This window comes from Mytilus edulis, chromosome 2 (assembly GCF_963676685.1).
Source record: "Mytilus edulis chromosome 2, xbMytEdul2.2, whole genome shotgun sequence".
NCBI lineage: Eukaryota > Metazoa > Mollusca > Bivalvia > Mytilida > Mytilidae > Mytilus > Mytilus edulis.
The window spans coordinates 64,896,357-64,915,256 of NC_092345.1; the positions used below are offsets into that span (position 1 = coordinate 64,896,357).

The 18,900-nt window shown below is 29.8% G+C and overlaps 1 protein-coding gene across 7 annotated transcripts in view; it reads left to right on the top strand.

Annotated features, from left to right (window-relative positions):
* LOC139512697 (uncharacterized) overlaps positions 1 to 18,567 on the top strand; it is a 45,248-nt gene extending 26,681 nt beyond the window's left edge. For all 7 annotated transcript variants that reach the window (XM_071300554.1, XM_071300556.1, XM_071300551.1 and 4 more), the window contains 2 exons: positions 66 to 296; positions 17,322 to 18,567. In XM_071300554.1, the coding sequence (XP_071156655.1) occupies positions 162 to 296; positions 17,322 to 18,461 (1,275 nt within the window). In that variant the 5' untranslated portion in view covers positions 66 to 161 and the 3' untranslated portion in view covers positions 18,462 to 18,567. The remainder of the gene's footprint in view (positions 1 to 65; positions 297 to 17,321) is intronic.
* The last annotated feature ends 333 nt before the right edge of the window (positions 18,568 to 18,900 follow it).

An 18,900-nucleotide genomic window follows, 5' to 3' on the forward strand; every position in this document is an offset into this window, starting at 1 on the left:
ACATTACACTAGTATGCGATATATCAATTTAAAATTTAATTGAAAAATGTTAATTTCTATTGCAGGATTATGATTGGATATAATTTGACCAAAGAAAGATAACTCATTCTTCAGCATTATTTTCGACATCTTCACATTTGTTTGTTATTGGATTATGAGAAATGCTTATATACGATAAAGATGAAGATATCTTAACAATGGAAGATTTTGAAGAGGAAACCATGATACAAGAAAATTCAAAGGGAGAAAACTCTCCATTCACAGATTCTGCTGACAAGGTGCCACCTGACAATGCTGTATGTATAGAAAAAACTATAAAATAATGCATGGTTGGTTATGAAAAGATATCTGGGGTACATATATCATGATATTTTGATATTTCATACTAAATGCCTCTTCAGAATATATAATTCAATTTTGATGATATAGGAATCTTCAAAAATTTGTTGGCAGAATGCAGGTCAAAAGATAGAGACATGCTTACAGTATTTTCGTATTACTTTTCTAATAGTCATAGTCTGAATTCTGAATTCTGAATTAATAAGTACATATAAAGGAAAGGAGAAACAGAAAATACTTAATGAGACAGTAGCAAATAACAATACAACTGGAAAAAAAAAGACATCTAAGAGTCAAAATATTCTTTTCTGAAATAAGTATAGAATTTTTTGTGGCTGTGTAGAAAAACTGATGGTTAAGTATGTCGATCACGTATTCACCTCTATCACTGCAGGTGGCGGTATTAATTTTTAGTTCACACAAACTGTTGTGAGGTATTATAATTGTCTTTCATATAAAGTATGCAAACTACAAGAAATAAGTATTTGATTGTACTTTATTTGAATTGCAAATATTTAATACAAAAATTAAATGAATCTTGGACTTTTTCAATTTGTTTCTTTTGTAAAAGAACAGTGAAATTAATCAAGAGCTCTTTTGAAGACCGCCATTTAATGTCAGACAAAATTATTCCTTATAGATTTTGATAAAAAGAACTAGGTCACTTCAAATTACTTTACCAAATTTGTAAAAATCATGATGTTATCAACCCAATGTAAACAAACAGGGCGAAACTATAACCTTCGAAACTAGACAAGTTAACAACTACCCATATATCATGTGATTGAGACCAATTTGATAAAGGAAAATGTTTTCTTGACCTAACAGCCTGTTTTAGAATTAGAACTTTGTGCCATGGCATTATAAGTAAATTATTGGGTTCAGAATTGATTGGTGTTTGCTTTAGGTCAGTTATTGGGTTATGAATATCTCAATCAAAGAGGTTTTTTGAACATGATTATGCAGATGTTTGAATAAACTATAAAAAACTACAAGTAATTTACCCATTATATGTGAATATTATAAAGGAAAAACTTAAACACAAATGTGTAGGTACCTGAGAAAAAAGTGATAGTTGTCCCTCTTTTTATGGTAAATATCAGCGACTCATTTCACAAAAAGTCTAACAAGTATAAATTACAGTTAACTCTGGTCTGAAGCTCTGTTGACTCAAAATTTTGGATGAGTCAAAGTTTTCCTGTGATCCCGAACTTTGTTCTATATGAATGTATGTATTTAACTCACTGTACACATTTACTGTAAATTCAGAAATTACTGCGAGGTTTTTTATTATTGCGAAAAATGTGAGAGTTGTAAACACATTATTTTAAACTCACATTTTGAATATTATATATGAATAAAACAGGATTTTTCAAAAAATCTTAAAAATTTAAATCACATTTAAGTCTAAAATGATAAAATCACAACAATAAATTCACACAATAATTTATGATTTTACAGTACACAAATGTATGTCAAAATTTGTGTCAATTTTTTTTGTTGGTGAAATGAGTTCTAGGTGTGTAAGTCTACCATATCTAGTTTAAAATAAGTATCCAATGTGACAGTTACATCTTTGATTTTGTTTTTTGTCCAATTTGGAAATAAATTTTGAAGCTTGCTGCTCCTTTTACTGTTAATTTAAGGGGGATAACTCATCAATATCAAAATTTTATAATTGACTGATTTATAAATGGTTTCTTAATGTCCAGTGGTAAAATTTTAATTACATGCATATTCAAGACAATAGTAATTAATGTTATATGAATAATAACTGCTTACTAGACTAACACACAGACTTGTAGGTGTTCATTAAATGACAAGACATGACACCCTATCTATGCACATTATTCTGACTATGAGCCAAACAGTCTTTGTTCTTACTTTAATTGCCACGTAGTTGGCTGAGAAGCAGTAATTACTGTTTTGGTTCAATTAGGGATCAAACCTCTGACAGCCTACTCTTGAGATGAGCTTGAGGTTACTAGGGTGGTTAAGAATCCATAAGGAAATACCTCCAATTACCTGGCCCTTTAGAAATACAATACCTGGGCTTCATTCCAATAGTATTGTTAGTTAGTCCATTTTCCAATTTTGATCTTGACTGATATTTATTAGCAATGAACTCTCGATTTTTGTCCAGATATTATTCACTTACAAGATTCTGGTTTACTTATTGAAGGGTAAATATTTGATCAACAGCCTTATTGCTATTTATTAGTTTAGAAAAATGAGCTATTGTTAACAATTTGTACATGTATGTCAGATAACTGTTTAGAAATGAATAGTTGTTTTGTGATTCGTTGTGAGATAAATATTGTTAGAAATACAATATTGTGAGAATTGTGGGAATATACTTGGACTTTATTTGTTTACAAAACTTTCAAACTTGGTAACAGTGCTTAGTGTTTATCAAAAAACTTTCCAATCAAACTGATTAAATTGTTCAAACTAGGAGACGATTAATGTTGTGTTGTAAAATTGTTATATAGATTTTGAAATACAAACTGTTACTGGGTACAAATTGAGAAGTTAAATTAAAATCGTAGTGTGAGAAAATGATTTTCTGTTACTTGGTTAAAATGAATACATTTATAACATATGGTGATTAGTCAGAGTGTGTAATGATTAAAAACCAAAGCATAAAGTTAACTTTATTGAAAGATCTTGACAATGTTAAAATTTTATCTTGGTATGGTAGTTGGTACAATAGTGGTAGTTCCATGTTTTATGCTTTACTGCAGCATAAATTATGAACTTCAGTTGGAATTAATAAAGATCTATTTTTTTGCATGTACATGTAATGGTCACAATAAATCTAGAGAACAAACAGTCTAACTAATATATATAATTCAAATAAGGACTGCAATCCACAATACATATAACCCAATGACTGGTTAAGGAGAGATAACTTTTTTAAAAGTATACGTACTTAACCAAACTTCTTGGCCATACCAAGCTAAAATATAACATGTGACACCAAAAAGGAATCATGGCAGGTTTGGATTATTGCTGTTGTGTCAGATATACCTTATAGGTATACAAATTGTCCAGAGGGTTGGCTTCTTGGATGTTGTAGATTTTTTCATCTTTCTGTCCTTATATAATATTTCTGACCTTGAACTAATGCATGTCTATAGATGATATAATGTGTTTATCAGGTGTTTGATGACGCTGCATTTAGTTTGTTTGTTTTCTTTGCACAATTTCCTTACCTGACTGTGAACTGTAACCTTTGTTGTCTGAGGTGCTTTATTATCTTTTATAAAATACTTATAAGTGTTTTATCATTTATAGGAAATTTTGTGGGATAGGAAGTCTTTATTTTATAGAGTAATTATAAATTATTTCAAGCTAGGTATCATAGATGGCAACCCAATTTGAATTTTGTACTCCACGCAATGTATTTATGCATCTTGGGGGGAAAATGTTAATTTTCGTGAGGAGTAAACGTTTAATTCGGAAAAAAAAGAATGAAATTTTGTGGACTTTTATGACATCATTATGCTTTACCACTTGACTGCTTTAGAATACAAGTATCTGATTACATTTAATCTGAAAAAATAGGATACTGATCAACAGTTTTATACATTGACTAGGAATAAAAGGTATTACATCATGCAGGATTAAAAGGTGAAATATCTTTTTAGAATTTGAAATGATAAATTTTACATTAATGTAGGAGGTGTTTTTTGGTATGTTTGCCCTCAATAAACTTCTAAACAACAAAGATTTAGAAGAAATAAATACTTGATTGAATATGCTGACTCACTTTACAACTACTCCAGGTTATTCCAGGTGTCCTTGATGTAGTTGATTTTAATGTCACATATAAATCTTTGAAAAACTTTTAATCACTTTATTTTGATTTCTTAAATGTTGAAGTATATTATAGGAAAAATTAAATACTTCAAGCTCTCAACATAAAAGGCAAACAATTTACTGTTACTCCAGGGCTATAACTTATATAATGATTAAAAAATAGTAATCATGTTGACTTGAAATTTACAAGCAATAGGTTTTTGTCCTGGACATCAAAGTATTGTCAGACTTTTAAATCTCCCTTAGGATTAAATTCATGATTTGAATGTAACATTTTTATTAAATAAAGGTAATACATTAACAATATTTGACTTAAGGGGTAATGACTTTTATCTAAATAAAAATAGTATTATAGGATGATTTAAAACATGCAGAGAACATCTTGTTAGAGATTTAAAATACCTTGGAAGTATAATAATAAGGTACTTGTAAAACTGTCTTCTAAGTTCATGCATGTCATTTTAAAATGGAAACAAAACAAATTACCTCAGTATTTCAAATAGGGAAAATTATTTCCATGTTATAAGAAATATAAAATGTTAATGTAAACAGGGATATCATTTTCCCACAATATATTTTCTGGTTGGGTAAATTTCTCTTGGTTACATCTTCCTGAACTGAGGTGTCCTTGGCAATTTATATCCACAGACTTATATGCACCAGCATATATGTCCCCAAGGTAGAAATAGTCATGTGATTTCGAAAGTATACACCTGCTATATATCTGAAAACGTTAACTAAACATTCTGCTGTAAAAACATTTCATTAAAATGGAATCTGGTACATGTGCTGAAATTGTTTTTAAAAAAAAGTACATACATGTAGTATATGTTTTCGGATTTATTTAATAACGCCCCTCCCTACCTTTTTCAAAAATCCTGGATTTGCTCCTCAGTTAATTTTCATGAATTTTTTTGCTGCTCTAAACACAAGACTAATAGTTACTTGCATTTTATAACCTTACTCTATAAGAAGGGACTAAATTTCAATCACTTTGTCCATCCAATTGTCAACAAATATTTTGGTCAGAAACCTCTTTTTAGTCATTCAGCAGCTTGACTGTGATGAACTGTATATGTGAGGACTTTGTAATTGCCAGACCTCTACTACCTGTTTTCCAATTCTTTCAATTGTGTGGGGGTGAGGGGGATATTCTAAGCACTTGTTGCTGTATCAATGAGGAATATTCTTACTTCCTAGTATTCATAAAAAAGGGTCCTGATTTAGCCTCCTTAGGAATGCAGATAGTATATAATTTAGTTGTCAAAATAACCATTTATACATCTATGACTGAACATATCTTCCATTAACTATACTGATTACTACCGCATGTCTGTGGTTTTCTCCAGACACTCAGGCTTCTTCCACCAATAAAAATGGTCCACCATGAAATAGCACACAAAAGTGTTGAAAGTGGCTTTAAACATCAATCAATCAATCAATCAATTATGCTGACAACTTGGCTGGACTGCTATCATATGTAAACAATCACAAGTTGTGGTTCTGAATTTATATTACAAATTCATCTTTTTGAAAAGACTTAAAAAGTAATTAACAAATGATGTAGAATATTTGTCTGCCAACCATCAGTTTTTATGTGTATTAGATACAAGTAAATGCTTCAGGCTATACCAAAGTTATTAGTATTGACCTACTTCATAGTGAAAAACATAAGTTTGGTAATTATCTATATCATCATTGACCGTGTGACCTGTCAATGCCATTTGTAAAACATTTATATGCATTATTCAGCTAAGGGCCTTTGAAAGGGGGGAATAAATGCTTGACGAAGGTTGAAAGCAAATCAAACTTTACAAAGTTTAATTTTTTTACGTAGTTTCTTTTAAATCCATTTAGATTTATGTTATATGTAAAAGGGTAGAAAATAAGGCAAAAAATAGCAAATTTGAACATGATTGGATTTGCCCTTAATTTTGCCCCCTGATTTGTAATGTAAGTAATTATATATGTAACTGATCATAACATGTAATAATGTGTTAAAAACATTATTTAACATATGTAGTGGACAACGATCAGTAAATGTGGACATACTTTAACAAAATATGCCTTCTACAGATTTCTTTCACTGGTCAAAAATTTTCAACAGGACTCGCAAAAGTATTAAGGTAAAATTTTATTTACATTTTTACGAATAATGGATGAAGTGAAAAATTTCTAATTATGGGTATTGCAAAATCAGCTGATTTATGCTTAAAGAGTTATAAGTATTTGCAAAAAGATCTTAAAATTTTATAAATGTTCTTTGAGATTTATAGTCTTAAAACAGCGGAAATGTAATTTTTCTGTAAAATATGACAATAATTGCATATTTTCAAATAATGAAAGCTTTCAAGTGCAGCATAAATGGCTTTATTGACAAATTACACATTATTCCCTTTGATCTTGGTGCCTAATATTTTTCTATATAGAGTATAGGACTTGATTCACTACATGCTTATTTTTAATCTTTCACTTTCATGTAATAACACATAAAACCATTTTATATTACTGTCAATTGATCAATTCATAATGAAAAGTATGCAGTATTTTCAATTGTAACACCACCAAATATAATCCATGTTATACCAAAATAAAACAGTGATAATACATTTAGATTAAATTAGTAGTATATGAGTTATTTTTAAAATGAGTGATAGTCAATGTAATGTGACCCTGTCCCCTCAAGATGATAAGCTACTGGTAGTCATTCATATTTTAGGCTTGTGTAGTACAAGATGAAAAATTTATGCTTTGTGTCAAAAAGTCGTATAAGCAGCTGCAATCATGGCTGAAATGCTGATATCTTTGTTTTTGCAAGACCTGTTGGAAGATCTTTGTTCTCTGCTAAAATTGCTGACTCCTTTGGCATAAAATTACTTGAATTGAGTTTTGGACTGTAGAAAAAGCAAGTTTGGAAGTGTCAAAAGTGAAAGAAATCTGCTACTTAGGGTAGGAGCAGTTTGAAAAGCCTCTGGCAGTTGTAATCAGCTTAACATTTCTATGTTTCATTGTTATCTACATATTTTTAAAAAGTTGATTTTCTACATGTATTATAAGAACATATAAAACACTCCTGGGGAGTTTTGTGTAAAAATATATTTTTAAATTACCTCAGGGTTTATCTTATGACACTTTATATGGTAGCATCACATGCATGTCCTATATTATTTTGTACCTTTAATATTATGTAATAATTTGAAAACTTAACGCAGTTTAGATCCTCACTCAGATAAACTAATGTATTCAAATATTTTGATGTTAGATAATACATAAATCATTCAAACAACTCTATTTACTGCTTGTGTACAATTTTGGTCCTTTTAGAAATTTTAGATATAAAATCTTTTGAAGCATTTATGTAATGTATTAAATCTACCAATTATATTCAAAGGAAATGATTTAAATGCAACTTGAATTGCAAAATTATTGATTTATCCAAAAGAGAAGCATAATTTACCATAACTACTTTATGAGTTGACTTTAATGCTTTCAAAGCAAGATTTTATGACTTTTGAATTTGATACAGACTGATGTGTGCATAGAATTTTTGTAGCACATAAGAACATTCAAGTTTGTTAGTTGAAATAGGCAAGATAAGAAGACATCTTAATTTTTCTATATTTAAATAAAAAATAGCAGTATTAAATGGCTGATTTTTTCCCTTATTTAAAACAAATATATATTATATTAAAATACAAATTTACATTTAGTTTGAAGGATAATGAATAGCAAGCTTTGCATATTTCAGATACATTCTCATACATAAAAGTTTGAATTTAAACCGTTATAAGATATTCTGATGTTTATACTGATCATTGTCAAGTTAGTTACATCCAATTTAACATTCTTTAGATGTTTAAGATATCTTTAACACGGATGTTTGACCATTTTTGGACATGGCAATGTAAAGTTAATGGTATTATCTACATGATATTTAAACTTTTGGCTATAATGATCTCAAGTTTCTCCCAATAGCTATTGTGGTCCTTCACTTGTAATTTCACGCTTGGTTTGTCAATAAACTAACTGACCAACATCATAATTGGTGATAATAAATGCTTTGGTGGTCCTGACATCATTTGTAAAGCCTGGCTGACCCATGGCTACATTTTATCTTGTTGATATTTTGGCGTACACAAATCAAGGACTTATTTTCCTTACACTAACCATTGTAGTTCTGCAAGGACTCATAAGTTTTGAACAATAGGTATGTACAATAAAGCTGAATCATTACTAGTTTCTTTTGATCTATGCTTTCCATTGTATCTCAACTTTAGAAAACATAATTTTAGGAAGAATAAAAATGCTTTTTTTATCATTGTTGTTTTGCATTTCTACCTAATGTATTGTATCTGGTCATAAGAATACAAATGTTGCTTCAAATTTGGGAAGTGGTACTTCAATAATGTCTGATAAGCTATTGCAGATTTTTCTTTTAAGTAACTGTGATGGTTAAAACATGTTTTCTGCTCTATTCACTTGACTTTGTTTATATTATTTTTTTCATTTCCTAAGGATGCCTATAAATATGTAGGTATCCCTCTGGTGGTCGTGTCAGATTAATTCATATCTATATATATAAACCTAGAAAACAGCTGGTAGTATTCCTTGATTTATTATTATAAAGTCTTTATCATGGGAAATGAGTGTTGCATCATGGAAATTTATTTCAAGTGAAAATTAACAAAATTATTTTTTCAATTCAAAGTTGGTACTACAAAAGGGACTTAACTCTTGTGACAAATTAAAAGTTAAGGAACTTAGTAAAGAAGAATACTACAAGCATCAGAAAGCAAATTAAAATGTTCAACAATATATCCAATAGGCATCTTGAACTATCAATTCATTTGCTCTGAAGATATGTAATACCGGGGCAGATCCAGCCTTTTTAAAAAGGGGTGGTGTCCCAACCTAGGATAAAGGGGGGTTCCAACTATCTGTCCCTATTCAAAAAAATTGAATGTCCAAAGAAAAGTTGAGTCCCAACCCCAAGAACCCACCCATCCACCACTCCTTTCTGGATCTGCCGCTGTATAATAGAACCTACAAAGATATTGTGTACTTATAATTGGGTAATGATATGGGGAATGATAACAGTAGAAATTCTTGTTTTTAGATTCCATTTTCTAATTTTCATATAAAACCTGTCTTGTATGAACAAAATATTTTCAGTCAGATGTTCCCTGTCTTTATTGTGTCAGGTTTCATTAAAAAAAATCCACACATCCTTTTCTGTTTTGATTGGTTAAAATGAAATGGAATACCAGCAACTTTAAGCTCATTTTCTTTAAAATCTCAAATTTTGTTATTGCACAATTTCGTTATCTTTGATGTTTTAATAGATTGAAATGTTGATTTTATCAACATAAGGTGGAGAAAAATAGGTGGTAAAATTGTCAAATTACCTGTAATTACATTGTAGGTGACACAAGTAAAGTTAAAGTAATTATGCAATTATATCTATGCAGAATAAGCCTTCCTTCTTGTTTTAATACAACAGAATATTTTTACAAATAGTGAGAAAATTGCATTAATATAAACAAAGATGATTACAAAAATGGAAATAAAAAATAAAGCGTCTCTCAGATTACAGATTAGTACAAATGATTTATTTATTTCTCCCCTTTGGTGAAGTAAGACATTTATTTAATTCATGTAGTACCAGTGTTTCTTTTTTGTGCTGGTATTCATTCTCATACAACCTGATACCAGGCAAATCTTTGTTAGATTTCTTAACATTTATTTCTGATATGTGTGTGTTGCAAAGCATGATGTCAGATGATGATCATGTGACCTTGAATTTTCATCTCAAGGTCAAAATAATTTTTATGTAGAGGACCTAATTATCCTTTCACATAGGCTTCTGATATGTGGCACATGTGTGTAACTTCTAAATACAATGCCATATACCAATGACAATGACATCTGACCTTGATATTTGACCTTCAAGGTTAATGCCATGACAGGACAGCAGAGCCCATAGGTTTCCCCCTCTGTGATGTCCCCTCCATCTTAGATTTAAATAAACTTAAAAACGATTCATATCCTCAATCCTTTACTTTATATATTCTTTCAGTACAGTAAGTTCACAATTCTTTTGTCTCTGTGGATTATAAAATATTGTAAATTGTCAAATAAATCAAAAAATGATCAGACCCAACCCCTTCAGCACATATATTTTGAATTGTATTGATAAGACCTTACCATTTAACCCAAGATTTTGTTCCTCAGTTCATTGATAGCATACATTTTTTTTATCTCTGACTGACCCCTAAACCATATCTATTATAACTTGCTGTGACGGAACCTCCTTACTGCATACTGGTAATTGATTTTTTATGGAGGGGAAATACATGCAATAGATGAAGGGGAAACATATGTTTAAGTCCACTCAAACTGTTCCCTAGTTTATATTAAGATTATTGTAAAAATGTCATATATTATATTTGTTGGACATAACAAGACCCATAACAACTAACAATCCTATAAACTTTATTGATTCATATTATAAATCATCCGTCACATATTATCTAAGTTATTTGATTGAAATAAAAATAGGACCAGATGTGCTTTTTATGAAATATTGTATTGGTTTTATTATTAATGCCTCGATCACAAAATATAAAACTGACAAACATGTTATGCTTTTTTATGTGCCGTATGTTAATGTTAAGTTTTAGTCTATGTTGTTGGCTTTTCAAACATGAACCTTATAGTTTGTTAGTTGTCTCATTTGAATTTTGTTACAATTGTCATTTCTCTGGCTTTTATAACTTTGCTATGAGGTATGGGTTTGCTCATTGTTAAAGACCTTACATTGACCTATAGTTTCTAACCTTCTACTTCATTTGGTCTCTGTTGGAGAGTTGTCTCATTCAATGGCAATCACACCACATTTTCATATCTTGGATGTTCTCAAATGAAATTTTGTTTATTAATGCTTGTTGTTAGACAAGCACACCTTTGAAAAACTATGTTCAAGCACAAAGATATCTTAAGGAATATTTTAAAGTGTTTTGTGTTTTTATGTATCAGAGTTTAGTATGATGTCCATTAACTGAACTAGCATACATTATTGTTAAGGGGCCAGCTGAAGCCAGCCTATGGGTGCTGGATTTTCCAGCTGTGCTATCGATCTTTTGTCAGGTTGTTGTCTCTTTGACATATTCCCTGTTTCCATTTTGAATTTTACTATTATAAATTGCCCCACAGTGTAATTATACAGAAACAATTAAACAAAATATTTTGTTTCTTTTCTTAGCCTTTCTTCATTTTGGTTATGTTTTTTAAGTTTTTGTTCTCAACTTCTGGTTGGTTTTTGGTTAGCCCTTCAGCATGGTTTTATTTCCAACAGTAAACAGTGTAGTAGTGATAGGATGACCACATTTAGACCGAGGACTTCTTGTCGCCAGCAGGAATTAAACTATCAATATAGTCGATAGAAAAACTATTCACTTGTTCCATCATACAATTATATTTCTATGTATGCATGTCAAATAATGTTAGGAATATTGAAACAACTCAAAAATGTTCCTGATAATAGAAGCAAAACAAGGGAAATAAGCCAATTATTATTTCAGTTTGTTAGCAAATATTTTTGTTGTTGTAAGCATTTCAATGTATTGAATAAGTTTTATATCAACCTTTATTGTAGCTGAAAGGCTTTCATTGCAATGTTTAATGTCTAGAATCAGAAACTAAAACAGATCCAGGGCAACATGCAAAATCTATAAAACTTGCAATTTACATGTCAAAACACAAAATAATGAATTCTGACAAGAATATTAATGGTAACACAGCTATTTAAAACGGAACACCAAAATAGGTTATTACAATTGATTTTAAAATATAATAGCAATTAAACATTTACTATTCTTTTCCCATATTGTGTTGGAGTATTAAAATGTCCTAAACAATAATTAAGGAATATTTTCCTGAATCCATGCAAAGTTGATATCCACAAAAGTAAATGAATGAACAGTAAATAGTTGAAAATTATCATGCTTAATTCTCATGCTTAGTAAACTTTCTTATGTTTATAAACTGTGTAAGAATTATTGAACCAGTTAAATTTTTGGTGGAATTAAATAAATACAGATCTATATGTACTTTATGCTTAAGATATTTAATTATATATAGACTTGAAATGTGGTGTTGATTGTTAGAATAAACTGTAAGTTGATCGAGTTGAGACACAGTTATTAACACAATAACATCTATACAATTCTTTGATTATTTCAATTTATTTTATGGAACTTATCTTTTGAATGCAGTATCATAACAATAAATATATGTACTCAGCTTTAATAAAACTCCAGGACAGTAGACAATAACAGAGGAAATAAGTGGTTTTCAGCGATATAATCACGTCATTCAGACTATTTACCTTTCATTTACCTGCTAAAGAATAATCAAAGATGATTAACCATGCACCTGAACAAATTTTGAGTTCAGCTTTTTATTTGTATTACAAGTTTATTATAATTCTTTAGTATAATTAGATGGGTTTTCAAATAGTGGCATACCAAATTTTGACCTCTACGTTGACATTGGATTGTTGTTTCTGGTTTAGTCCTTGTCTTTGAATAAAATGTACTTTTAGATACTATCTATGATGTAACATAAACTTAATGTTATTGGAAGTTGAAACTCTCTTTTGTTTACGTTGAAGGTTATCTTTGTAGCGTCCTTTGGTATAAAGTTCACAAAAGTTATCCAATGAAACGCATGCAACTGGGTGTCATTCTCCTCAAGACAAAAAAAGTTATGTTTAAATATTATATCATGTTAAATCAGTTTCTTAATATATTCTGAAAAAAATGGTGGTAAAACAAAAGAGTTTGTGTCAACTTTTAAAATAAAAATAAAATACCCGATTTTAAAATAAAAGATATATATAAACTGGTAGTTATATAAAGCATAAGGTTTAACATTCAGAACAGACTAATTACAACTACTGGTTGTGCTGCTATCTTAAAAACTCTTGAGGTATATTTTTAGTTCTAGCAATTATAAACTACATTAAAAGAATGAAAGGGATTTATTTAAGAATTGAATGCTTCTTTTTGTAAATTTATTGGGGTGTAAAAGCGTTGACCGAAGTACATTTTGTATGAAGCGCGGAAGCGCTTCATTCTAAAAATGTGCGCACTGTCAACGCTTTTACAACCCTATAAAGTTACAAAAAGAAGCATTCAATACTTATAATTACAATTTTTAGCTACCGGTATGATCATGAAAACACGAATTTTATATATTTTTTTATTTAATTCACCTGTGCACTTTATTGTTGGACCGCGTGTTATCATGAATGAAAAGTTGTATTGAGCAATGCAACTGCTTACGATATAACACGTGGTGTGCAGTTAGCCAATCAGAATAAAGTATCATCTAATGTAATTATTTCATTAAAAATGGGAGTAACTTGTGCTCTACTTAGTTTGTAAGATGTGTGATAAGTACCAGTAGGTAATTTTAGAAGTAAGTGGGTACTACTTAGTACATCTAGATCATGTAAATGCTGTTCTTTATCTGATGTGATAATTTTGACCACTGGTCAACATTTTTTAATCAACTAGAAACCAAGGTTGTTACCTGAATTTATTATCACTTTTATAATATAATATCTGTATTTGTGGTTAGGATTGGTGAAAAAATTGTCATTGTCCTTATTGTGAACCAATGTTTTGAATTACTATGGGGATTTATACATTCATAAAGTAACATTTTCTAAATGTTGGCAGCCTCTTGTCAAATTCAGCAAGAAGCATTAATTGAAAGATAATTTGAATATTAAAGTATTCAGCAATTATTCTTACATTTTGTGTGTGACTCATTAAAAAACTTTCAATAGTAAAGGTAAGTATTTATTAAATTGTTTATTTATGTAGGAGGCAAATGTTTAGTCATTTGTTATGTAAACAAAATTAGCAGCAGACAGCACCATATATGGAAAGTTGTAAACAGTAATTGATAATTGTCAAATTAAAGATGCAAACCTAATAGTTTAAATATGGTATTCATGACTGTCCCTATGTAAGAGTTTAAGACAATATATATTGACATGTTATTAATGTTGTTAAAGAATCTTAGTCTATAGCATATATATGTATTTGTCATTGCATGGTGACCTGTGATTGTTATCATCTTAGTCCTTTGGTTTGTATGGATAGTTGGCTTATAAGCAATCATGCTTTATCTTATTTTTATATTTCTATTAAAATGACTTCCAAAGCATTGGCCCTGAAAATGCTCACTTAAGCCTTTTAGACCTTTAAATTAGATTATGATAAAACAAAGTACACTTGATTAATATTCATTGGGGACAACAAAGGATTGGAGTTTTTGCATTCAAAAACTTTCTGTATGGCATATTCTATTCCTCACGATATTTTTGAATAGTTTAAACTTTCGTCATGAACTTTAATTACTATATGCAAAATAAAATATCAATTGTTTAAAGTAGATGTGTCTCTGATTACTTAGTCTTGAACAGTAGCTTTTTCTGGGCTATGAGTCAACTCTAAAAGACATGATGAACAGTTATTTTTTTACCTGTAATGCAAATTTATGCTAATTAGGTAAGGTTACGTTACTTTTTACACCTGAAAGGACAAACAGTAGAGTGCATGACTCCATTTTAAACCAAAATGACATGGTGCAACATGGATATGGCAAGTAGACTTCTTCTCTTATACATGAAAAAATTCATAAAACAACCATTTTTGTAATGTTTTTATTTGCTTGAATAGTAATTAATAATGACATTGGAAAGACAATTTTATTATTTGCTTTGTAATTGTACGGTCTAGTAGTTCACGTTTTTAAAAGGAAATGTATTAAATTGATTTCATACGGAAATAATGGTGAGACTTAAATTTTGCAATATTTTTGGTAAGCTTGTTTAATAGTTTATCCTGTCTTTTGGATTTTAAAAGGGAATGTATATGTTATCAAGATTGATATATGTTTTGATGTTTTGGTTAATAGTGAATGTTTGGAAGTTATTGTACTATATGTCATGCAAAATACTTTGATTTAAATGAAATGGAACTAAATTTAAATTCTTTTTAACTAATATTTAAATTAATTATTTGTTCCGTAAAGCAAATCTAGTGTATGTGAAACTTAATTAGCTAAATAATTTAAAGTCTAAAATTGTACCAGGACAGACAGAGTTCCTGTGCAGAACAATATTTTGTAAATGTGATATTCATGAGTTTTAGAGCTAGTTATAAGATTATAAGGGCAGGTTATTTTTGTAGCATAATGTCCTCCCTCAGAGATTTATCATGCTTGTTGATCACAAAATCAGACATTAAAAGAAAGTATTGAACGAAATATATGTGAAATTTAAAAAACAATATTCTAAAAAGAGGTTGAATCCTACAAAAAGGTTACTGAGGATACAATTTCTAGAGAAAGTGAATAATACAAATATCCAAAAGGGCAAAATTTGCTTTGTGGGGTTGAAAAGCTTCTCATATGAATAACCTAGGTACAAGAACCCTCTTCAAATGTTATACTTAGCTATAGCAGCTTTCCTTTTTTAAAAGAGGCTAGATAAACATTTTGTCATCACTTGGCATCCATCATTCTTTGTAAACTTAGAATCTCATTTGTCAAACCACCGAACACAATAGGGAGCAAACTTAAAGATGAAGCCAAACAGGCAGTATGTTAGCATGGCAGGACATTGACTATTTTACTGATCACAATACAATGAAGAATGACCGTTCTGTAAAAATGATAGGATTAGACAACTTAGATAAAGTTTTTAAAGAAAAGATTTCCTGCATCCTGAACAATAATCTTAATTGTGTATTGTGGAGTTATAAAACCCTGTTTAAAAGACAGTTAATGACATATATGTGTCATTCATATAAATACCTTTATTATTAAACTAGTTGCCTTCAGTTAGAATAAATTTGTCAAGACCATAAATATTATGTTTTAAACATTTCGTCTGGCAGAAAATCAATGGATAGTGTATAATTATTGATTGTTAATTGAACTTCAAACAGCTGTTTCTTAAGATAACATTTTTTGCCACCCAAATCAAACAATTTGTACATATGTTCAAAAATCGATGGAAAATGTAACTGATCGGCTATTGTAAATTAATGTCAAACGTATATTTGTGATACTTTTATATACATGGTTGAAAGAACTCTCTTCTTCATGTTCAATCGGATGATAGATATTCAGTATAGAAAAAATAGAACATGGATGTTCAGAACAGTTCTGATATTACTTATAAGAAAGTTACTTGTTGCTGTTTCATATCATAGAATCAACAGCCATGTTTATTTCAAATTTGGATTAAAACTTAATTTAAATTTAACATAGGATATTTTGTTAGTTTTGTTGTGAAAGTATATTTCAAGTTTGGGTTTTTAGCCTTTAATTATTTGTGTAGCGTATTTACAAAGTTGATTGTTGATTTCAAATTGAAAAGAGTGAAAAGAAAACTTGTAGTGGAAAATGGTTCTTATACAACAAAGCAAAACTGATTATAAAACCTGAGTCTTTTAATGTGATACAAAAACAGCTTACACTGGAGATATATAATATAAATGTGTCTATTTGGATTTTTTGATGTTTTTATACATTTGAAAAAGAAGAAAATGTATAGACATCATGCTGAAACGTATAAAAGTACTTTGGTAATGGAAAGTTATGAAGTTATTGGAAGGGTATGTGTATTGGTGTCATGGGTATTTGTAACAGATGCAAATAGCAAAAAGTGTTTATTTTTTTATTCTTATTGAGTATGTAGGTCTAAATAAAGCAGGAATTCTAATGTTCAGTATTTTGCTAGTTTTTAGACTGTTCAAGCTTACAATTCGATTCATTTAAGTTTAAGTTTAAAAAAATTGTAGATTCATAAGATTTTTTTTATATATATAAATATATACATGTTTGAAAATATATACATGTATATATATAAAAACAAATCTACTATTTTTTTAAATCTTGAACATTAGAAAAACATATCCTGTTCAATACAAAAAATCCTGTTACTCTTTTCGTATAACATGGATTTGAAAAAAGTTTTCTTTACAAGTTTCTTAAATTTAGTGAAATTTATATTACAAACTGTTTTCAATTTAGTGAAATTTATATTACTAAGTTTTAACAGTGGTTTGTTATACTTTCAGTTGCAGGAAGAAGCTGATTTGTTACGTCAACAATTGAAAGATGCTAAGATGATGGTCCAAAAGTTGCAGTCCAGTCTGGTTTTACAGCAGGCCAAAAGCAATTCTTTAAATTCGTCATTACAGTTGCAGCTGAAAAGAAATCAGGAAACATTAAAAAATGAAAGAATCTTAGCTGATCGTCGGTTAGGGGAAGTGCTTGCACATTTACTTTTCCTCGAAGGACAATTAAAAAAGGAACAAAAAAATGTAAAAACAGTTATGAAACAGAAAGATGATATTATTAAATCTCAACAAGAAAAAATTAGCTTGTTGACTCAAACAAATGAACGTTTAGTGCAAGCTGTCCGAGAAGCCTATGCACGCAAAGGAAAAAATGGCACAGTCATGGGTTCATTTGATAGTTGTAGTAGTGAAAGTTTGAAGGAAAATAAGGGAAAAGACAAAAGTTCTAAGACTCCACAAAAGGGCAGGTTTGAAAGTATGAAAGACAGATTATGGCATCATAAAAGTGCATTGGATTTAACAGAACCAGAATCTAATATGAAAAAACTTAGAAATCGTATGTTCAGTAGTCATGAAAATTTATCTGCATTACACAAAAAGGAATTTAATCAGAATCGTGATAAGAAATGTCGAAGTATTGCTGGTTATCCAGAATGTTCTGACTTTTTCCCAGAAATCCCAGAAGGAATTGAATCAAAGGGAGATAATTCTATTTCTGAACTGGATAATCAATCATTATATGAAAATGATTTAAGTGGAAGTGGTGAAGATAGTCCGAAATATAATGATGTACCATTCCAAAGTTATACTGATAGTAGTGGACATCACATGACTTCAGTTGGCTCCATGCCGATTCTTTCTCAAAGGGATACAAATAAAGATCATTCCTTTACAAAAGAAAGACCTCATTCTATGTCTGCTATGGAATACATATCGCCTGAAAAAAGTGATTCTTTGTCTCCGCCACCACAGAAATCACCTCAGACACCAGAGTCAAATCCATTTAAAAACTTGAAAACTATATTGAAAAGAAAAGGAAGTAAATCGAAAAATAAAAAACGAAATGTGTCAATATCCCAGTCACCTGCACAAGAAGTGAGTGTTAAGAAACACTTTGAAAGATACGACATGTCCTGATATATAAATATAGGATGTAAAACGTGTCCTTATAGTCGATAGATATTTAATTGTACTGTCATTATGAATATTCAAAATGCATATATAAAATTGTAAGCTAAAGAAATCTCTGTCTCTGTGATAATTTTGTCAATTTTTGGCTCACCTGGCCAAAAGGGCCCAAATGAGCTTTTCTCATCACTTTGCATATGTTGTCATCCATTATCTTTTACATAATCTTCTCCTCTGAAAATGTTTGGTCAAATTTAACCAAACTTTGCCACAATTATTATTGGGGTATCTAGTTTCAAAATGTGTCTGATGACCTGCTAAAATGCAAGTTTTATCCATTATTTTGAATCTTTAATGGAGAAAATCTGCCAGGGCAGATATGTTCAGAAACTCTAGCAATTGTTCATTTCTGTCACTACTTTTCTTCTTAAAGGGAAATATTGCCCTG